Source organism: Danio rerio, chromosome 7 (assembly GCF_049306965.1).
Source record: "Danio rerio strain Tuebingen ecotype United States chromosome 7, GRCz12tu, whole genome shotgun sequence".
Lineage (NCBI taxonomy): Eukaryota > Metazoa > Chordata > Actinopteri > Cypriniformes > Danionidae > Danio > Danio rerio.
In genome coordinates, this window is record NC_133182.1 from 41,030,001 (window position 1) to 41,053,254 (window position 23,254).

The 23,254-nt window shown below is 34.8% G+C and overlaps 2 protein-coding genes across 5 annotated transcripts in view; one reads left to right on the forward strand and one right to left on the reverse strand.

The window, feature by feature from the left end:
* The window catches only part of lmbr1 (limb development membrane protein 1), a 53,925-nt gene that overhangs the window by 23,621 nt on the left and 7,050 nt on the right, over nucleotides 1–23,254 (forward strand). The window contains exons 10-16 of one of the 3 annotated variants that reach the window (NM_001252604.2): nucleotides 1,681–1,704; nucleotides 5,723–5,771; nucleotides 9,474–9,550; nucleotides 9,694–9,771; nucleotides 15,550–15,623; nucleotides 15,790–15,880; nucleotides 19,839–19,905. In NM_001252604.2, coding sequence (NP_001239533.1) covers nucleotides 1,681–1,704; nucleotides 5,723–5,771; nucleotides 9,474–9,550; nucleotides 9,694–9,771; nucleotides 15,550–15,623; nucleotides 15,790–15,880; nucleotides 19,839–19,905 — 460 coding nt within the window. Of the gene's footprint in view, nucleotides 1–1,680; nucleotides 1,705–5,681; nucleotides 5,772–9,473; nucleotides 9,551–9,693; nucleotides 9,772–15,549; nucleotides 15,624–15,789; nucleotides 15,881–19,838; nucleotides 20,061–23,254 lie in introns of all 3 variants that reach the window. The other 2 variants (XR_012382440.1, XM_005166430.6) reach the window with 2 other exon arrangements.
* Nucleotides 11,805–23,254, reverse strand: part of rnf32 (ring finger protein 32) — a 45,949-nt gene continuing 34,499 nt past the window's right edge. The window contains exons 9-10 of one of the 2 annotated variants that reach the window (XR_012382526.1): nucleotides 12,556–12,647; nucleotides 11,805–11,999 (exon numbers count right to left, since the gene is read on the reverse strand). Coding sequence is in view for 1 of the 2 variants with exons in the window: in XM_073907146.1 (XP_073763247.1) it covers nucleotides 11,985–11,999 (15 nt within the window). In the remaining variant the exon portion in view is untranslated. The remainder of the gene's footprint in view (nucleotides 12,000–12,555; nucleotides 12,648–23,254) is intronic. The other variant, XM_073907146.1, reaches the window with a different exon arrangement.

Here is a 23,254-nt window from a genome sequence, read left to right on the forward strand (position 1 = left end):
CTTGGCTCTTGCTATGCTTTTCTCTGTTGCCCAGATGCGCAGTGGCAGGGTGACCTTGCAAAAACTCTCCTCGGTACCGGATGGCTCTCTGCTTTGCATAATTACCACTGACGTAATGCAGAATCGGCTGAAGTTTCTTTAGAAAACAATGACATCATCTCCTTTCCTTCTGCCAGCACTCCTGCCACTGAGCATCGCCTTTATCACCTTAATTGAAGGACCGAATGCAAGAATTTATTTAAGTGTTTCCTAATCATCTCGAAATCCAGACAGTGGCAGTTCTGAAAATACTGGCTGGTGCTGATTTTTACTAGCTATTGGAATTATTAGTCTAATTTTTTTCCTCACCCAAGTCATGTAAAAGAATTTGGAAATCCCAAACATTTGTTATCAGAAATGAGGCTTTTACTATATATATATATATATATATATATATATATATATATATATATATATATATATATATATATATATATATATATGAAAAGTTCAGATTCAAAAGCCGCTAAACGCCTCTTCCTCCAAAAATGAGATACTGACATTAAGTGAATGCTTTAGGGATGTAGTACATGTTCAACAAATATTTTTGCTTCAAAAAATCTAAATCGCAGCGTCAGCGCATTCAGAAATAACAACTGGTTTGCAAAAGCCTATAAAAAATCTATAAAATAAAACTTCTGAACCTAATCTTTCTCTCTCTCTCTCTCTCTCTCTCTCTCTCTATCTCTCTCTCTCTCTATATATATATATATAAATATATATATATATATATATATATATATATATATATATATATATATTTTTTTAATATATATATATATATATATATATATATATTTTTATATATATATATATATATATATATATATATATATATATATATATATATATATATTTATATATATATATATATATATATATATATATATATATTTATATATATATATATATATATATATATTTATATATATATATATATATATATATATATATATATATATATATATATATATATATATATATATATATATATATATATTTATACATATACACACACATATACATATTCATTCATTTACATTTTTATATGAGCCGTTTTCATGATTCTGACCAATATGCTGATAATTTGATTTATTTCTATTAAAAACTTATTTGTTTAGATTAATGCAATTCATTGTTTTATTACTGTCATTTACAATACCAAAGAATACAATATTTGAGAAAATTTGCAAAGGCACAAAAAACTGTTGTCTCTCGATCAATACATGCCATTCATCCAAGTTTAAGAGTGTATCAAAAAATGTAGAGCGCTGGCTTGATTCACATCAGTTGTTGATATAGGATTTTGAGATAATGATCGTTTTGCTTTCAAAAATGAATGTGAACTTGCATTTGGTTGTTTAGGATAGGTTCAAGTGGGTTTAATATCCTTATTACCTAATAAGGGTAATAATAGTAGAAGTATGCTTCCACAATCTCAGTTCTGCAAAGGTCTACTGTACGTACATTATGTGTGATGTAACCTATATGTCTGCACACACTGTCCATGTGCAGTCATGTTTTTCACACATGTCTAAAGAGAATCCACTCACTGGTACTATGCATGTATTAAACTTGGCCATCCAAGAGAAGCTTACCTGTCCAAAAGTGATCTGGGAATTCTGGCAGGTGTCACAAAAGACGAGTGTAAAATATGACATTTTGATTGCACATTAAAAGGTTAAAAAGTTAAATGTATAAATGAATCATTTTCTATAAAATCTTTGACATGAATTTAGGAATTTTCATTACCTAAAACTCAAAAACAGTGGTATACATAATGAAGGAGTGCAAGGTTGTATCACAAAACATGTCTGACAAGAAAAAGACATTCATCCAGATGTCTTACTGTTGTTCTCTCTCTCTCTCTCTCTCTCACTTTTCACTCACCTCATGTTAGGCCTTCAGGGCAGCCTCGAGCCATGTTTGACAGAACAATCCAGTCCTGATCAGCTAATAGTGACATTTCCTATCTCATTGTTCTCACAATTTTGGTTGGAGGGTACAGATTTTCCCTAAAAATCACTAGTATGGACAAGTACTTGTTCAGAAACACACCTGCTGTGTTTTTTTCTTCTTTTAATAGATTTCTTTATGAACCTGAACCTCTACCAGACAGGGCGTGGTACAATCATCATAATAATAATCACGTTTTGATCAAAGTGATTGACTCCTCAGCCTCATGTCGGTGAAAAGATGAAAGATTGTGTTTTTATTGCACGCCAGTAACGGTGTAACACTGAACTAATTGCTGCTGATCTGCCAGTGTGTGTCCCTCGAGGCTGTGCAAACCAATCCTCTGCTTTGAGGAGCAAACAAACCACTGAAACGGGTGAAAAAAACACCCGAATGAAACAGATAAATAAGAGCTAAATGAGACAGAAGTCTGTGGTTTTCCTGGAGAACCCCTCTCTGGTTTTGCCCTCTCGCTCTCACCTCCTGACACACACACACACACACACACAGACAGTGTTCTGAAGAAACCTCAGTCCCCTCTTCCGTCAGAACCAGTTTCAGCATGTTCATGTCTGGCCTATGCTCTGCAGTTAAGGTGATGATACACGGGGCGACTTTTAGGGAAATGTTGCCATCAATGGGCAAACGAGTGAAACACAGTGCAACTATTTAGCACAACAAAAATGTATTGTTACATCTGCTCCCTGCAGCTTTCTCCGAGCCCTGATTATAAAGTTATGAATGGACAAAACAAATACAGTGAATCTTTGGGCCTATGCAAATTAATACATGAAAGCTAATTTGTTTACTGTATGTTTAAATTGGAAATGTGAGCATTAAATCACATAACCCATTGTGTTGATGTAACAACCTTCCAGAATATTAAGCTATCAGTTTACTGCTTTTCCTCATTACGCTGCTGCTGATCAATCACCATCTTATTTGAATTTTTCTGTCAGCTCTGTGCCAGTCATGTGATTCGCTGTTTAAAATCAAATTCAGAATCAAACAAATTTGCAGACGACAAAACTAAAAGATCCAGGCACAGTTTTGCTGCCCATTTTCAACTGGGAAAGTAATTTGCTCTAAATGTTATGCTGTGTATCATCACCTTGTATGCAACCACCGATGTTGTGGGTAACATGGTATCCTAAACCATTGTATGCGCAAACCCAAATAAAAAAATAACATTTCTCTACTTGATGGTGTGAAAAACACAGGAGGTTGACACATGTATTGTATACTTGAAACTTATTAGAATTTTTTGAAAATAGTATAGTGTGCACGACTCCTCTTCAGAAGTTATAAGTCAATCAATGTTAAGTTTTTTTGTATGCTTTTATGATAGATTTGAGAGTATCTTTTAACGTATTCACATATTCATAACCTTGCATACATGAAAAATTTTCATACAATCTATTAAAATAAATGGATACTTTGTAATTCTGATCAAAAAAGGTTAAAATATGCAAGTTTTGAATATGTTTTTCTAATATGCTGATCACAAAGCCTCTAAAAGGCTTTTTTCCCTCTTATTGTGATACAAGCTCTCAGTTTTGTAAGTCTAAACAAAATGAAAACAGAATAAAGAGCTTGTCACACTGTTCTTTATTGCAGGTTATCAATACTCGGAACTAGAAGAAAAATATCTAATTGCAATTTTTGTTGACATATTGCAACCACACATGATTTGATTTGTGATCTAATTTTGTAGTCAGGCATGAGCTCAATATTCTGTATCGTAGCTCTTACTGCCAAAATGCAGTGAGTGTTAGTTAAAAAAAAAGGAACTGAAAAGATATTAACTCACTTTAACATTCATTCGAATTTATTTTTAAATATTCAGAAATTAAATACAAATTTTCCTTTACCGCAAACAGTAAACACAAATAAAATGACCTTACTTTTCTGTAAACCAGTTGAACTCAAATTAGGGAGATAGTGTAGCTTATTATAAAAACTAAAAACACAATGATAATAAAAATACAGAACACTGCAAACTAACATGGCTGAAACAACTCTGAAATTGTTCTTTGCAGTTGCTTGCTACTAGATCGAGTGTCACTGGCAATTCTTTCAGTTGACTTTTTAGCAAGACACTCATCACTCAATTGTGCTCACTCATTTGGCTAGTTAGACTATCACACACAGGTAGCAGTCAGGCATTTGCTCTGGATAGGAGAAATTAAATGATACAAATATATTTCATATTGCAGCCATTTGCAATAAGCTAATTGCAATGTTTCAAATCGCGATTCGATTTTGATTAATCGCAGAGCCCTATTCGGAACCATGTGTTTTTGTTAAAGGAATGTTTCACTCTTATTATCTTCAAGCAAGGTTAGCACCTTTTTCACCTGGGGTTATGAAGCCCTGACCCCTGTGGTGCTGAATCTGTGCAGTTTGAAACCATGTAGTTTATTAAGTATGTTACAGTGGCCATGGATTATTTAACAATATACAAGAATGTAAAATGCTAAAGTGTTTTTTAAAACTCATAGGACCGATCACACGCTGCATTCATTCAATAAACATTAACATCTTTTAAATAATAATCTTTGTATGGTATGAAGCAAGATAACCCAGGATTCCTTTCACTGTTTTTGAATGACCATAAAGGTTTATGCAAAATTGAGTGCGAAAAATCTTTTGTTTCCGCATTAGATGTTCAATTTATTTATATAGCACATTTCCAAATGGCCACAAGGCTGCACAAAGTGCTTTACAGAGAAGATGCATTACAGAAATAATAAACAAAATCGCAACAATGTAATGTGAAAGTGTGCATAGGAAATGCAAAATAAATTACACAGGAACAGTTTGGTTTCAATGGCTTACAATAAAAAAGTAATAACCATTTAAGTAATGGTTATTAGAACCCCAAGAAAGGACTTATGCTTCAAATGACCTGTTGTTGTGACCTGAGATGTGTTAATATTACTGTTCTTCAGGTATGATAATATATAGTTGAGCCATCAGAATAAAGTGAAATTATTGAATATCTTTTATATGTTTTAGCACCATTTAGCTCCATCTTGTTGCAACAGCTTTGCTATTACAGAAATCAAACCAAGTTTTTTTTTTTATCACAAACCGTTTCTGACAGTGATTAAAATATGGCTCTCTAAATGACCCAATTACATCAGATAATTTAGTTTCCATTAAAAGATAATGATTTAATGTCATTTTTAATGCAGCTGTTTATTTTGCAGAGCATTGTTTTGCAGTGTTGTTAACCACACTTGAGATTGCAGTTGTGTGTCACTCAAGAGATTTTCATAATTACTTGCATCTGTTGAAAGTGACATGATTAGCAATGCAGATAATGAACGCTTAAACACAAACTCTCCAGTATACAGTATGGCTAAACTATAGAGACAAACCTGCAGGGTACTGAGCTCATTCTCACTTCTCAGGCATTGAACCGCTACCTCCATAATGTAGCAGCTTCTAGTTAAAGAATCTGTTTTTCTTCTTGACAGACTCTATGACAAATGATGTGATATATTAAGTAGGCACTTAAGTATAGGGTAAAGATAACAGCGATCAAACCACTGATTTATGTTCACATCACTAATGTTTCCTAGTGGTTTGATCTCTTTAACTGAAGCTCTTAAATAGCCAAAGTAAACAGAATGAAAGTCTCTTTGTTTCAAAGCTTGGATTTTCTTGTCTTTGTCACTCAGGTACGACGTCAAACTCCTATCTCCATGGAAACTCTCAGCACCATCTCCACAAAGAGCTGGACAGCGTTCGCAATCAGAGACACAAACTCGGTGAGAGATGTTTTGAACAACTAATGAAACTAATTAAAGTGCAATTCACTCGCTTTCAAAGATGTGTAGGCTGCAGTATCCACTCCTCGTAATATTGTCGAATTGCAAAGTGTGTGCATATTTGAATGCGAACAGTCATTTGGAGCGAGGCCAGATGGGGTATGGCTGTATCATTTTCGACGTCAGCCTGTGTTTTGGGGTTTTATAAATGATTCCGGAGAGAGGAGCAGTTGGACGGAGAGGAGGCCACAAAGGCACTTAGGATATTGGAGTGTGATGCAAACTTTATTGTGGCTGTCTCTCCAAGTGCGGTCATTAATTTAGAGGCAGCATGGTGCATATGCAGGGAACTCTGCCAACCTCAGAGCCAGAGCGAGAGATGTTGAGAAGGAGAGAGTAGAGGACAGAGCGGTACAGGAGTGACGGACACTGGGATCCAGAAAAGATGCTCAAGAAGACCCACTTTAGAGCAGAGCAGGGGAAAACCTAATGTTTGAGCTTTATCATTGCTGTTTTGAACTCTATGGGATATAAATGCCCTTAAATAAATGTAGATTTACTTCAGTTAACATACACTGTAAAAAAATAAATGGCAAAAGGTAGGGCTGGGCTATTTGCCCTAAATTCAAAATCTCGTTTAATTGAACATTTGAACTCAATAACGATTAACAAACGATTATTTAATTTATTTATTATATTTTTTTGCCTTCATAGTTCACTGACAAGTTTTTTTTACAGTAAATATGCTCATTTTTTAATGAAGGGTGCAGTACTTGATTTTGAAATTACTGGAGTAAACACAAACTCTACTATCAATCTACTATCTATAATTATTAGTTGAAACCAACACTGAACAACTGAATTTAAAAAACGCACTGTCTAAAATGTGGCTCTCTGAATTGCCCACCATCTTCACTGCTACCAAACTGACCAGTCATTTTGCATCAATGCAATCTTTTTTTTTTGCAATGTTTTGCAATCATATTTTTTGAGAGGTGTGCGGGCATATGAAGGCTGTGCCCTTGTCAGAAGAATATCATAATAATATAATAAGTATAAATTATAATGTAATAAGTAAAATTCAGGCTTTACAGAGCGGGGGACGTGACTCCACACATGGTAGGCAAAGTAATTGAAGTAATAGATCTGTAAAAATGAAATTGATTCTACATTCTGAATATCAATTTTAATTACTATCAACTAAATTTTTGCTATACAATGTTTAATATAATATTTTTAGTCAGTTTGACTGATTTAAGTTGAGATGACTAGAAAAGGCAGGAAGATTTTATTTTTTTTAGCATTAACTGACAGCAGCTCTTTTTATGCACTAATGCAATGCAAGACAATAGTTTCAGATTTGTAAGGTTATTTTTAAATGCTTTTACAATAAGTGTTTTATGCTCGGAAATTATTTCTTATAAGACTAAAATGATCAAATCAGAAATTCCATAAAAAAAATAAGTCAAATTTTCAAACATTGGAAGAATGTAAAATAACTTTTTAAATATATTTCACAATGTGATTTCTTCCTAATATGCCTTTATTTCTAATTTACTGATTTACTGCTTAAAGGGGACCTATTATGCCTCTTTTTACAAGATAAAAGTTCAAATAAGTCTCTGATGTCCCTAGAGTGTGTATATGAAATTTCAGCTTAAAATACCTCACAAATAATGTTTCATAACTTTTTGAAACTGCCCTTTTTGGGCTTTGATCCAAATTGTGCAGTTTTGGTGTCTGTTAAGTTGAATTTAAATGAGATTGTGCTCTCAGCCCTCTTTTCAAAAGAGGGTGGAGCTTCAAACGCCTATCCATCAGCATAGTGGCAGATTTAAAACCAGATTAACGTTATCTTTTATGCAAAGCTGAAAATGTCAAAAGAAGTGGCAGTCTTGGAGACTCTGGTGGTTCATTTGTTCATCCTAAAACTCCACATTTATAATGTCTCTTAGTCGCTGAGATTATCTTCGGCAGGTGAAAACTCAGGTTCTTCAATTCTCACCCAGGGTTGTCTATGCTAATGAGGGAGAGATTGTTGACATGATGTCATGTACAAAGGATGTCTATGATGGGTCTTAAAAAGTCCTAAAATGTCTTAAATTAAAAAAAAAAAAAAATTAAGGACATTAAAAATTCACAAAAATATTGTGTTGTAGGTAAATCATTTTAAACAGGTCTTCATTTTTACTTTGTCTGAGTAAAGCTACTTAGTTGGGCCGACATCCATCCAATGACCAACAATACATCTCAGTAAAACCTTACCATTTATATTTAAGTTTTTTATTGAAAAGAGGTACAATTTACAACAGCTGTTAGACATTTTACAGCAAACTCTCCATTAAATTCCCAAATCAAAAAAGGAAAACTAATAACAATTACACGATTCCTGATGATAATACAGGGCACTAACAAAACATCCTTAGCGTTTAACCCTGTATAAGTCTGAAATTGAATTCGTAATGGTCTTAAAATGTCTTTAATTTGACTTGATAAAACCTGCAGAAACTCTGTTAATGTAACTTTGTGTATTCAGTTTATTATATGCAGTAAATTAGTTTTATATATTATGAACACATCTCAACTATGAACTGTATTAATATTGATAAACTTTCTATCTAAATGGATATGTTCTATCGTACATTGATACTTTCTATCTGAATTGATATGTTTTATCAATTTGTAGGCCTGTCACAATAATCAATATATCAACTTATCGCACAACTCTTGGACATGACCTCAATCTTTGTTGTTGCCTTAATATATATCGCCATACATTAAAACCAATTCTAGCAACATTTTAGCTAATTGTGCAACATCTCTGTCCCTATTGGTGTCAGTATGGTTAAAAACATTGTTTTCTTAAAATTACCAGTATATTTTCATGTTGGTGCCTGACAACTGAAAATAGATCTGGTAGCTATTATTGCAGCCTCTGTAACTTTGTACCCTGGACTTTTTTGTTAACATTTATTATTATTTATTTAGGATATGCCTTTTTTACATTCTGATTCCAATGTTTAATTATTAAATAGTTCAAATGACTATAATTAAATTAAATTAATTTTTATCAAGAATAAAATATTATGTGTTCTTTGGAAAAGTGTCCTTGCATTTTGATAATATTCTGGCAATATATATATATATATATATATATATATATATATATATATATATATATATATATATATATATATATATATATATGTGTGTGTGTGTGTGTGTGTGTGTGTGTGTGTGTGTGTGTGTGTGTGTGTGTGTGTGTATATGTATATGTATATAATGAGTGGCATAAAATGGTCCTAAAATTACATTTATATTGGTTATTACAATATATTTTACAACAACAAAAAAAAAGATCGTGATCAAAAATTGTGACAGGCCTACTAATTTGTGATGCTAATATGAGACAAATAATGTTAACAAATTGATACTTAGTATAAAGTGATACACTTACATAAACAGTAACATACTTTATAGCTTTGCTGATTGAAAGATGTTTTGAAAATGTTCCTGTTTTAAACATATTTTTCACCATATTATAGAGACTGCTTATTTAAGCATTTAATTGTTTGTTTTTCTGAGACACTGTGAGAACTTGACTAATTATAGGGTTTAGGTATAATTACCTCAAAGTTAAATGCATGTACAGTCAGTCTACAATACGTACACTTGAACTGTTTCTCTCCCCTTCCATCCTAGAAAGGAGAAAGAAGGCCTCAGCCTGGGAAAAGAACCTCCTTTACCCCATAGTGATGCTGATCCTGCTTGCTGGAACAGTATGTGTTTATTTACACTTTGCAGGGTTGAAAAAAAAGAAACACAAAGTGTAATATGATGCTGTTTATTTCATAAGTTGGTTTGCTGTTTCTCTGTAGTGTTGTTAATGCTCATGCTTGTTTCATCTGTGCTGTGTTTTCAGACGATTTCTGTTCTCCTGGTTGCCCTGAACATTGTGTACCTGCTTGTTGATGAGACAGCCATGCCAAAGGGTTCAACGGTAAGAAAAGTGAAAGGTGACAAACTTGTAAATGTAAACAAACACACACTCAGCTTTTGAGGATTTTTCCCTTCTTTCACTTGCGTCCTGCTAAAATCATGCTTTGCGTCAGGGCAAATTGAATTCCAGATATGCTCAGGTGTGTGCTGGAGAAGAAAGCTGAAGATGTGTATCATGTTGCGGTTGTTTGATGCTCTTTATCAGAGTTGTACTCACGTCTGCTTTACCTGATGCTGTTTCAAAGGCGCTCATGCACTAAATGTGTGTGAAACTCTGGACACGGAGCTCATTTGTCTTAACTGGGAGTTCTTGGCTGAGGTCCTTTGAGTCAAACAGCTGTAATGAAACCACCATTTAACCTTCATGCAGTTTTTTCTGCACTGAAGACAGTGTGAGTTTTCTTTTTTGACAAGGTAATTACAAGCTACGGATGGTGAAATCTGAATTTCTCACTAAACTTAAACTCTTTTAGCAGATTCAACATTAACAGTTACATCTTTCCTGTTTTCTTAAACATAAAAATGTTCTTGCTTTCTTTCCTTCCATACAATGATGGTCTTTTCTCACCTTACTTCACCACTCCCACCTGCTGTTTCAGCTTCATACCTTTTTCTTACCACAACAAAGGGAACACCACATATCCTTTTTTTCTGGCCAGGGTTTGATAGTCCTGAGCTGCTCTGTGCGAGTGCTCGCTCCTCATTCTAATTATTTTATTAGTGCCGATATTTGCCTTGGCATGACGCTTGACTGAAAATCCCCCAAATTACACTTGTCACAGTGTTCAGAGACGAAGGGCCCTCTTGACAGACTGGTTAATGGTTTATGCGTTTGATGAGCTGGACTGGTGCCATGCTTAAGATCTCATGTACCAACGACAACCCAGAAGCGGTGTCTGTATGTCTGTTTGAAGAGTTTCACATTAGCAGGGATGAAGGGATCTGAATTTCACAACAGAGATTGATGCGAGTTAAGGTAACTAGGTTAACGTCGAGACCGTCAGATGAGGCAGTGTGTCGTAAAAGTGGCTATGAGGTAAGGACATCTAATGCAGTGGCACTGCTTGCATTAAGCTGTCTGATGCACTGTTGCTAATGACTGCAATAAAAGTCTTATTGCTGTCACTCCCCATGGATTCAGAATTATTGTCGATGCTAAAAACAGCCTCATTAATGTCCGTTTCTCATCCGTACCTCACTTGGCATATGGAGCAGAAGGAGTGATGGAACGAGAAATGAGATGAGAGGGAAAGCTCAAGGGGTCATATTTCTCTTTTTGACCTCTGAACCTTTGATAAGAGTCAACTGATGAAATTTAGCCCCTAACCTGTCAGTAAACAGCTTTATGAAATAAAAGGCCTTCCTAATTTATTCAATTTTGTTGCTTTTTTCTTTTAAAATCCTTTATCAGTGGTAGCTAAGGCAAATCAAAACATTTAATGTAAGTAAGACATACCTTAATAGTCCTATAAAATTAAAATAAAGTTTTTTTATAGGTTAGTATCCAGGGTTCAATGCTAAGGACATTTTCAGTTCAGTTCAGATTTTTACTTGCCCTGCCAAAATTTTCACTGGCCCCACCAAAATAAATAAATAAATAAAAAAATAGCTATTTTTAGCCACATATTTTAAACAATGTGTAAAAAATAATGTCTTTGAATCTAGAATTTAAATATTTTTAAAATGTTCAAATATTTAGCAGTAAAATACAGCAGTATGGAAAATATGCAGGTATTTTATTGCTAAACAAAAGGTGGCTGACTTAAAAGTCATGGAAAACTATCCAAAACATCACTTAACTTTTTTCGTTGTGTTGTACCCATGTAAATATCTTTTTCCACAATGTTTTAAACAGACGTTTTCTTTTAGCCTAATAATTTGATGTTGCCGTCTCTTCACTGTTCTAGTTTTTACCAGGTTGTGAAAAAAAATAACATGCTCACAACAACCAATCAGATAAAAGGAACCAAAAAGCAATATGGTGTTTACGACTTCACAGAAAACACAGCATTCTGAGACTTAAAAGCACAAATTGTTTCATGATTCTAAGACTGTATTTGCACACAATTGACAAAAAGTAGCAGGCAAATTAAAATTTGATGACAAGGCAGCACTGGCCTGATCGGTCCAGTAACGATTCTCTCTACTGTCTCGAACATCTCTCATGCTGGCCCCGGGCCATCGGGCAGTCCTTATTGTTGAGCCCAGTGATATCTATAGACAAGTGTGCTGAAAAAAAAAAACAACAGAAAAAAATGCATTTAGAACACATAAACTAGATTTAAACATCCAAATCTTGTCACTTCTGCCTAAATGGATCAATCTTTTTTTTTTTAGCTCATACTTCAGTGTTTCATCAAATGTTGACCAATATCTGAAATATCCCGCCCCTTTTAAGATGCTTTTCATTTGATGCACTTGAGCTCAACCACTCTCATTGGCAGAGCTGTGAGAAAATGAAAAGCTATTGGCTGGAGGAGCTATTCTGTCCCACCTTCTCTTCATGTTTCAGTTGAGATTATGTCAAACATCAAATAAAAAATGCACATTTCAAAGCACTTCACTGGAAATTTAAGAAATGTACATGCACAAATATCCTTAAAATCAGTCAGTAACTCATGAAGATTAATGGTGGCATGGAAGGCACTGATTCATTATGTTTGAGTTGTTCTTTGCTATCTACATAGAATATTTATGGCTTAGGCAAGTGTAAAGTTTCTTCAGAAACCGCAACAAATGTCAGCATTAGGAGTTACCCCTAAAATGAAAAATGTTCTGGTTTTACCTTATTTAGACTGGTCATGAATATTATTAAGCTCTGCTCTGATGTTCCTGCTGCTCAGTTCAGTTATTGTAATTCGCACAGTGTGATGTACTCTGAAATACACAGGTGAAAAGTAATCTTACTTTAGAAAACATTTGAACTGTTGAGTAGATGCCTTGTCAAATGATAATCATTTCAACTGAAGTGGTGGAGAAAGTAAGCCCAATTATCTTTATGCTCCTGAGTTATGTGTTGTATGTGAAATAAAGGCTAAATTATAATTCTACACGATAAAAGAGACTGACATTAGCCATCTGGTTCTCTTTGCTTTACCTTTCCATTTTGTGCTGAATCCGGGTCAGTCTGCACAGATAGGGTTTTATTTTTTGTGGTGTTGAGGATAACAGGATGTAACAAAACCGTGTCAGTCACTGTCTTCATAATGCAAATATAATGTTAACACTTATCTGAACGATTATCAGATATTTCTGTTTTGGAGAAATTTGAGATATTTTTCCTGATATTTAAGTCGTTAAATAGCTATAAACTGGCTGCCAGGCCACACATTAGCAACGTCACACATACACGCACTCTACCAGCATGGTTTAGCATGGTTTGTCAAATTGTGTAAATTCAGGCTAATGTGTAAATACAACTGGAACCGCATCATTTTCCATAGGAAATATATATTAAGCTGTGTTTTACTTAAAACATTTTTATCATTGTTTGTTTCACACTTTTTCAAACACTACTGAAGGCATGTATATTAATAATCCCAAATGTCGGTGTTCTATTCTAATTTGCATATTATTCTGTGGTCTTTTGCTCAGGCAAAATTAATATGAGGAGGAAACAATGGTGTTTGAGACTTACAATATGTCATTTTTGTGTACTTTACACTTAGTTTTAACTATGCCTAAATTTACATTCTATAGCACCTTTTTGGGCGATCACACTGAACACATTTTTTTGCTGTGAGACGTGCCCTTTTTTGAATGATTTCCTAATGACTGTGAGCGTTTTGCGCTCTGTTTACGTGCTGCTGCGCCCCGCGTTTTTGTCATTGCGTGCTCTCAGTTGAAAAAAGTAAACTGTGAGCGGAAAAATCTCATTATGTCAGTCGCGTCTGTTTCAACCTCCAATCAAGTGAAAACAGATTGAGGTGCCTGCAGTGTTTGTGTTGTCAAGACAACTACAAAGATGGAGGAGAGAGTCGTAGTTGTGGTTGCTGTTTTGAGTTATCCAGTGCTGAATGACTTCCCAAATACTGAATTTCACAATATTATTAAATATTAAAATTATGACAAAATCAACAGCAACACTTTCACACAATACCTAGCTGATTAAGTCGTTGCCTAGTGACATAAAAAGTTCACCACACTTCTTTTTTTTATCAACAAAATGGCTGTGAGGTGCACCTTGCATTTTCAGAATGGAAAATCGTGTACTGTGTGAAATATATAGCTGAAAGACATTCTGTTGCTGTAAACAAAACTTTAGGAAAATAGTTCAACAGATGCACAAATAAACAATTAATAAAAGTATTAATTTGTTGCGGATTCTGAGAAAACAAAGTGAACGAAAAAGTAATAAGCAAACAACCAGATTGTCTCTAAATATTAATATGCAAAACTATTCACATCAATATTTCTAGAATGAATTTTGTGTGATTGTCCTGGAAGAAAGTATAAAGACGAAGCCGTTGTAAAAATTCATATGCTGAATGCTCGAGTAAACAGTGCATGAGTTCATTTTAAATAGTGTGTAATTTGGGACACTACTACAGATTTGTGCTTTGCTCTGAAACCAGCAGTGCATTTCTTTTCCAGTTTAGACAGACATCTTTGACAGCATTACAGCTCGTCAAGGTAAAACAGTTATTTTGCATGTAATTGCTACATGCAGTGCAAAAATATACACTGTTTAGTCAGTGCGGTTTGATCACATCACCTATTTTGGGTTCAGTTCCTTTTTATTAACTCCAATCTTTCTTTGATGCTTTATTATTAAAAAGTGAGTCTATGATAATATTTTGCAAACAGGTTTTCTGGTTTTCAATCACATGTAAACTTTCTTCAGGCCTGTCATCAATAACAACAAGCAAGAATGACATTATAAAATCTGCTTCAGATTTGATCTAATCCAGTTAGAAAGATCACCATAAATATTTTTACATGCTCTGTTGATTTTGAATTGGTCTACTGTCAAATGCACATCATTAGAATGAGACTGATGATTGATTTTTCTTTCTTTCTTTTTTTTTTATTTTACTTGTCAAGCCCAGACTTAGGTTGTTTTACATTGATAAATTATGTCAAATAAATGTTGGCTTTTATTGTAATAATTCCAATCCAAACCTTTAGATCACATCAATGACTTCAAAAGATATTAAAGGCCTGAGATCGAGAAACTTTGTTTGCCAGCGCATTTGTTTTGGTTTCTATTTTTTTCTTCACATTTTTCTCCTAATTTTTGGCAGCCGTTCATTCTGTGTAGCCTCTTACTGTAAGAGCACCACTGCCTTTTTTCTCTCTTTCTTTTTCTTTTTTGTTTGAACACCTGCTCGCATATTATGCGTGTGTGAGCGGCGGTGAATTTAAAAAGATTTCTTTCATCTGCTTCCATTCATTACTTCGACAATTTCACTCTGTCTGTCCTCGTTGGTGAGAGGGGAAACTTTGCTAATCTGAGCTTTATACGTTTTATTTCTTCATAATAGCGTTCACTCAGAACAGCTCCAAATATTTGTGGTGCTTTTTTTCTGCCCTCACTGCCTGAAGCACTGAGGTGTCAACACTGTAGTCTTATTTAGATTACACAGCTTCAGTTGTAACTAGAGCCTTTGCGTCGGGCATGTAGCTAAAACACGTCCACTACATGCTCTCACTCTGTGTAAGAGTATTGCTTCAGTCCTAAAACACAACTGCTGCTTTTAAGAGACATACATGATCAAATTCTGCATCCAGGTTAATAAAAATAACCACTGACCGTAACTTTTCCTCTTTGTTTCATCAGGAGAGAGACATTGGCAATGCTTCTTTATCCACATTTGGAGTTGCCCAGGCGGTTGTTGAAATCATCCTCATGTTGTATCCTTTTCTCTCTGTGATTCTCTAATGCTGCATAAGCTCCAGTTTTGTGTTTGATCACAGATTGTGTGTGTTCAGTAAAGCAAATCAAACTTGTTTGCACAACGATTGTTGTGAGTGTGCTTGAGAGTGCTAGTCGACAGTGTTAGTCTTAACTCTGGAACAGTTATCTGCTTGTCTCCTCTGTGGTTGGTTTCTACAGTCTTCGTATCTTTCAGGAACTCACTCCCAGAAAGGACGACACCAACATGACAACGGTAGGATCTGCAACGCTCCTTCAGTCCTAACACTTGAACTACTAAAACTATCATTATTAGAATAGCCATGGTGGTCATTTTGATCGTTCTTAAATAAAATGTCATATTGTCAAGTCATTTTTATATTCAAAGCTTCTATTGAGTTATTAAAATAAGGCTTTGAATTAATGTTTGTTGTCATATTGTATGAACTTATTACCCTAAAAGTGTCTTTTGTTATACAGCTTTTAAATGTGTTTGAGTTACTAGTTGGGATGCTCAAAACGATCGGCCGGAGATCGCTATTGGCGGATAATCACATTTAATGACTTAATCGGTACTCTCTTATCCGGCCGATCTCATGAACCGATTGCAAGCGTTTGTTTATGAGTTTACTAGTACAGGAAGAGGTGACGAGAGTAAGTGAACAAGAGAACAGATTGAGAGAGGCACAGTGGTGTTCTAAGTATTTCATTGGTTAGGTTAACTTCTTATGCATCAATTATGCGCTTCAAACTTTTTTTTGATTGAGACATGTTGAATTCTTCCATCAGTTGCAGAGTCTAAATTGCATTGTTAATCATTTCCTACCATTTTTTAAAGTCTGTTTTATCTATTATTTTCTGTAAAACTTCTGACCATCACATGTTCACACCAAATAGACGTTTTTAAGGGATTATATGCAGCATCTTTAATTTATTCTCTTAGGTAAGGTGAGATCTCCACGCAAGTATTATTCCTGGAGGGAAAATTAGTTTTTTTTTTTTTTTTTTTGCGTTATATAGATTGAAGCATCAGAATCTGTACTTGGTCTACACTGTAGAATCTGTTGATCACCATGACAAGGAATTGGTACTCAGCATCAGCTACAAAAATTCTGATCGAAGCATCTCAAGTTGCTAGACCTCCTATGAAGGTGCGCACCTCACGTTGTCTGGCAAGCAGTAGAGTTTTTTTCATCGCAGTGCATATGTTGTTTTGAAAGAGTCTGCAGTAGTTATGCTTTGGCTACTAAAAAATCGTTTTGCTAGGCAACTTCCAAAAGCAGGGGAAAGTATTGGACACTGAAATGCATGCAGCCAGTTTGACCGCTATGGTAATTCAATACAGATAACTCAAAACTCTTTTGTGAGAGAGGAAATATGATTCTGCTTCTGTCAAAACGATCAATGACTTCTGGCCCTACCCATTTTAGCAAAAGAATTCCAGTTTAAGCCCCGCCCCTTTTAATATGAACTTTATCATTTCCAGTAATTTGTTCCCAGTCGAGTAAATTAAATCCTATATATTGTATAAATCTGGTGATCAGATTAAATCAATTATAATTACGTAATTTAAATCAATTCAATTGGGTATATGCCGAGCTAGTGTTGTTCCCATACTGATAAACTTCCGGTGACCTGTTATTGTGAGTTTTTTTTTTTCCATTTTATACAGTTCCTTTTACAGAATCGATGTTGTAATGTAATAAAAATACAATCAGTTAAATAAACTTTGGCATTCATTTAATTGCTCAAGCGTAAAACAAGACAAAACTTTATATCGGATATCACTCAGCCAGTGGAGATCTCTGATTTTTAAAGAAAACAGACCTTAAACACGACGATTTTGCTATGGCATACAGTCCACCGGAAGCGATTAACCCAGGTTACTGGCAAATTAAAAGTCCTATTAGCATGCTTCGGCATATACCCTATTAATTTATTCCAACTATTATTAGAACCATTATTATATTTTAATTCCTTTGAAATAATTAGATTATTTTTTTGAATAAAGTATTGTCTTTCCCAGTGATGGGTTGCAGCTGGAAGGGCATACGTTGCGTAAAATATATGCTGGACAAGTTGGCGCTTCATTCCGCTGTGGAGACCTCAGATTAATAAAGGGACTAAGCTGAAAATGAATAAATAAAGTATTAATTATATTATATTATATTATATTATATTATATTATATTATATTATATTATATTATATTATATTATATTATATTATATTATATTATAATTAATAAACTATCATTATAAGCATTTATATTCTTTTTGGGTTTTGTAATTTTAATAAAATTACAAAGTTAGAAAGAAATATACACACAATTAGGAAAAGTCAGGGTTTCATAGTTATATGTGTGTTATCTTAAAGTTATTAAATTACAAAATTGAAGTACAGTCAAAATGACTGCCTCAATAGTTCTAGTGTTAAGATCTGTTCATTACAAAGCTATGTGCACACTGTACTATTCTTAATTGTGAGCCCGCACATGTGGGGAACCCACAGAACAGAAAAACAAGTAGCCCAATTCCACAGGAAAACTATTACAACACTGGTTAAAATCTCTGATTTCCTAAGTCTCTTCTTTGCGGCATATTTCCAGATTCTGCATTAGAGCGCCTTCATGTCTTTGAAAGAGATTAACTACTTATCACAGAGCTCTTCTTCGCTGACAAGATGTGCATAACAAATCACAACTTTTAATAAATAACAATTTCGATTTGTCATGCAGACCTACAGTAGTTGATGATGACATCTAGTGATCTGATCTTAAATTGCGCATGTACTGTTTTCATGTACTGAGTAAAATGAAACAGTATTTTAAAATAGTAGATGAGAAGAATCTGGATGACCTACTACTTCTGTCGAAATTGTGAAGTGTGCCTCTAATGGACACTATCCCATGAGGCCATAGGATGTTGCAACACAAATGATGCTTGTAGGTCATGTGAAAATGGCAACTTGGCTATGTACATCTGCATTTTCATTCATGCTACCCATATAAAATTCAAAGGTAGTATCTACTCAGAGTGTGTGATTTTGGTGTGTTTGAAGCAAGTGTGTGTAATTGTTACTGGATTGATACAGCATAATCAGGTTTTGTGCACATTGTTGAATGTGAAGATGCTGGAGGACTGTGCATCAGAAATATCTGACAATCGCAAAAAAATTCATCTGAGGTGAAATTTGATCACAAGGTTGATTAATTGACTGTCAGTGAACGTGTCAAAGTAGAGATCGAAGAGTACAGATTTTGGCCTAGGATCAGAGAAATCGTTTAGGATTTGCAAACGTCTTCTCAGACAGCCAAATTGTGGCAGTGTGCACCTGGCTTAAAATATCACAGGTTAAGTTTAGAATATTCACAAACACTTCATCGTTTCAAAGTTTAATTAATGTATGTCATTCTCCGAACACTGTGACCTGAATACATTTGAACAAAAAAGAAAATGGCGTAATCTCACAATTAAAAAATATAATGATTATTTTCTCAAAAAAAATCTGGATTGTTGTAACCAATTGTTCGGTCAAACATGGACAAACTAAAAGTTGGGTTAATTTAAATTGAAGTTAAATTTAGATGACACTTTTTAATTCAACAGTTGTGTTTGTCCACGTTTCTCCCAACAGAGAGCACAACCAATATTTTTAGAGTGTTTTACAGCGCTCAGCATAATTGAGTACACCCTATTTTGAAAATGAATATTACCCTAGTGAACATAGGCAGAGTATTTTGGAGCATTTAAACAAAACAGATTTATTAAATGAATATATATTTATTAAAATAATATTTTAGTCACCAAACATAAATTACAACCTTCAAAATTTCAACAAAAAAAATTCAACATTCTTTTGTTTCTCTTGATATTTCCTTTTTTGTTTGTATTTAATATTTTTCTATAACATAAATTTGGGTGTACTAGTTTTTGAACTGTTATTGTAAGTTATTTTGTTAGATAGACTTCAGATTTGGCTTCAGTACTGACTAATCTAATATATATGCACAAATATAATATTGTATAGCGTCCTATTATAAATATGAATTTAAAAGAGAGATTTGTTAGGGGTGTACTTATATATGCTGAGCACTGTATATATACTCCATATTATATATACAATATTGGTTTATTCTTCAGTTATAATTAGTATTCTTTAATAATATTTTGCTGTAAATGTGTCTTAGACTTGTTTTTGTTTTATGTCTTGTAGATCATTGGTTGCTGTGTTTCCATACTAGTGCTGAGCTCAGCTCTGCCTGTGATGTCCCGAACACTCGGTAAGGTTCTCCAGACCTGCATGTGTATATAATTCTACTTTTGCATCTATGCATTTCTTAAGCTTTCTATAAACATGCCATTTGATGTTCGTTTCTTTTTGGCTACCACTACTTTTTTATGCATTTTCTAGCTGCTCTGACACACACACTCACCGGTAAACTAATTTCAGCTATTGGGATTTAACAAGTTGCATTCCAGCAGGATTTGCCATAGAGATTTATACAAGAATGGAGTAAGAAAAAAAGACAGACGAGCAGCCATCACAATAGCTGCAATAAACAACATGGCAAGCTACAGACACAGCTGTTCAAATAGCATTGTGTGCGAGTGAGTGAGTACAGTGACTCATTGGGAGCTTCAGAAAAATATCAACATTTCTGCTGAGCTGAATAGATGAAAGGCGAGGTTGCATGTTGTTGTTGTTTTTTTACTTTTTTTTTTTATCAAAGAAATTCAACTTTGTTCACGAAAAGTCTTAAGCAGACCAATTGAAACACATTTACTCTCAAATCCTCTAAACATCCATGTGTCTCCATGAAGTCCTGCAGAAGAGTGAACAGGTTTAACTATACTTGTCAATGATGTTCTTACTATCTCGCCTAAAAAACAGCCAAATGTTGTGTGTAGATGTAAAGGTACAAATCTCATTAACTTGATTTTAAAACGGTGGAACTCTTTGAGATGTCCACATTATATATTGAAGTGTGTGTGTGTGTGTGTGTGTGTGTGTGTGTGTGTGTGTGTGTGTGTGTGTGTGTGTGTGTGTGTGTGTGTGTGTGTGTGTGTGTGTGTGTGTGTGTGTGTGTGTGTGTACATAGTCCGCAGGAGCCTGTTAAAAATGTGGGAAAGGCAAACTGACGCGTGACAGTGCTGACTTTTACATAGATAGTTAACTTTTATCTTAACCCTTTGTTTTATATATATATATATATATATATATATATATATATATATATATATATATATATATATATATATATATATATATATATGCGTTTATAGTTTTTTTATAGAGATCTTTTATCCCGAAGAGGAGTCGGTTACTTATTTTTATTTAATTTATCAAATAAGTACATGGGGGCTCCTGTGGGGAACAACAAAAAATACTTTTGACATTCACTTACCGGCCACTTTATTAGGTACACCTGTCCAACTGCTTGTTAAAGCAAATTTCTAATCGGCTAATTACATGGCAGCAACTCAGTGCATTTTGACATGTAGACATGTAAAAGAAGATCTGCTGCAGTTCAAACTGAGCTTTAGAATGGGGAAGGATGGTAATTTAAGTGACTTTAAGCAAGGCATGGTTGTTTGTGCCAGAAGGGCTGGTCTGGGTATTTGAGAAACTGCTGATCTACTGGGATTTTCACGCACAGCCATCTCTAGGGTTTACAGAGAATTGTCAGAAAAAGAGAAAATATTCAGTGAGCGGCAGTTCTGTGTGCACAAATGCCTTGTTGATGTCAGAGGAGAATGGCCAGACTGGTTTCAGCTGGTAGAAAGGCAACAGTAACTCAAATAACCGAGTTACAACCGAGGTATGCAGAAGAGCATCTCTGAATGCACAACACTTTCATCCTCGAGGCGGATGGGCTACAGCAGCAGATGAGCACTAAGTGCCACTCCTGTCAGCTAAGAACAGGAAACTGAGGCTACAATTTGCACAGGCTCTCCAAAATTGGACAATAGAAGATTGGAGAAACGTTGCCTGCTCTGATGAGTCTCGATTCTGCTTCAACATTTAGATGGTAGGGTCAGAATTTGGCATCAACAACATTAAGGCATGGATCCTTGTGTCAACGGTTCAGGCTGGTGGTTGTGTAATAGTGTTGGGGATATTTGCTTGGCACACTTTGGGCACATTAGTACCAATTGAGCATTGTGTCAACGCCACAGCCTTCCTATTGTTGCTGACCATGTCTATTCCTTTATGACTACAGTTTAACCATCTTTTGATGGCTACTTCCAGTAGGATAAAGGCTGATTTATACTTCTGCTTCAAGCGCACGCGTATGCTACGGCGCAGCCTACGCGTTGACGCATAGCCCTACGCCGTGGCTAATGTAAATGTAACTACACGTAGCTCTAAGATTGGTCGGCTTGGTTGCGCTGACGAGTCTCGGCAGAGCGAGTATCTGACAAGCTCGATAGATCGATTGTTTACAAATGGGGAGTCCCGTGAAGGAGCTCCGGATGGAAATTTTTGTTTTGTGTTTACATCATAGTTAAAGTTGTTGCACGTCCGCCGGCTCCTGCCTTAAAATGAGCGAGTTTGAGCCACTTGTACATTCAGGAAGCGTTCAGAAAAGAAAAAAAAAACACCAGTGAAGAAACTCGACACAGAGGAACATTAACACCTCACTGCCAACTAGCGTTTCAGAAGTGTTAATGCAGAACAACAGAGACAGCGCGCAGAAGTATAAATGCACAGATACGCGGGTTGCATGCGCCATGGGTCACGCCGATTACTTGACGCAGAAGTATAAACCAGGCCTAACGCACCTGTCATAAAGCGCAAATTATCTCAGCACCTTTGGGATGTTGTGGAACGGGAGATTCGCATCATGGATGTGCAGCTGACAAATCTAAAACTGCGTGATGCTATGATGTCAATATGGACCAAAATCTCTGAGGAATATTTCCAGTACATTGTTGAATCTGTGCCATGAAGGATTAATATAGTTTTGGCAAAATGAGCAAACACTATATTGGTAAGGTGTACCTAATAAAGAGCACTTCAAAAATAACTTGGTTCACTTAATACAAATTGTCAAAACAGAGAGCATGGTAAACAGGAAAAAAGCCAAATCAATGAAGAATTTGGATTGTGCTGTAAAAACCATTGGAATTACTGTTTATATCAAGTCTGAATTTCACTGTTGATTAGTTCATTTATTACCCTATATTATAACCATAAATTCAGTACTGTAGAAGCCAATCATTTCCTAATTCTGCTCAAATCTGTGTTGATTTGAAGAAATTCTGTCAATATACACATCATGGCAGATAAATATCCATAGCAGTCGATTATTTAACAGTTGAGAAAGAAATGGTATGTGTATCATTGATTAGCTCTTATGGCAGTACTGAAATTGCTCCTTGTTCTCATTAGCTAGTCGTTAATTCCAGAAAAGCTTAATGTTTGATAAAATCTGATTTCTCATTTTGAAGTTTATTTTCACCTTAGCATTAGACGTTAGATTAAGTCAAGCTTTTCAATATGTCAGCAAGTTATAGATTTAAAGAATAGAAGTCTCTTCTATTGGGCTTTTTCAGTAATCGGTGGACCATTTTTGAAGCTGGTTGGTCAGTCTGAAAACTCAAACTTCCAAAAATAAAAAGTTTAAA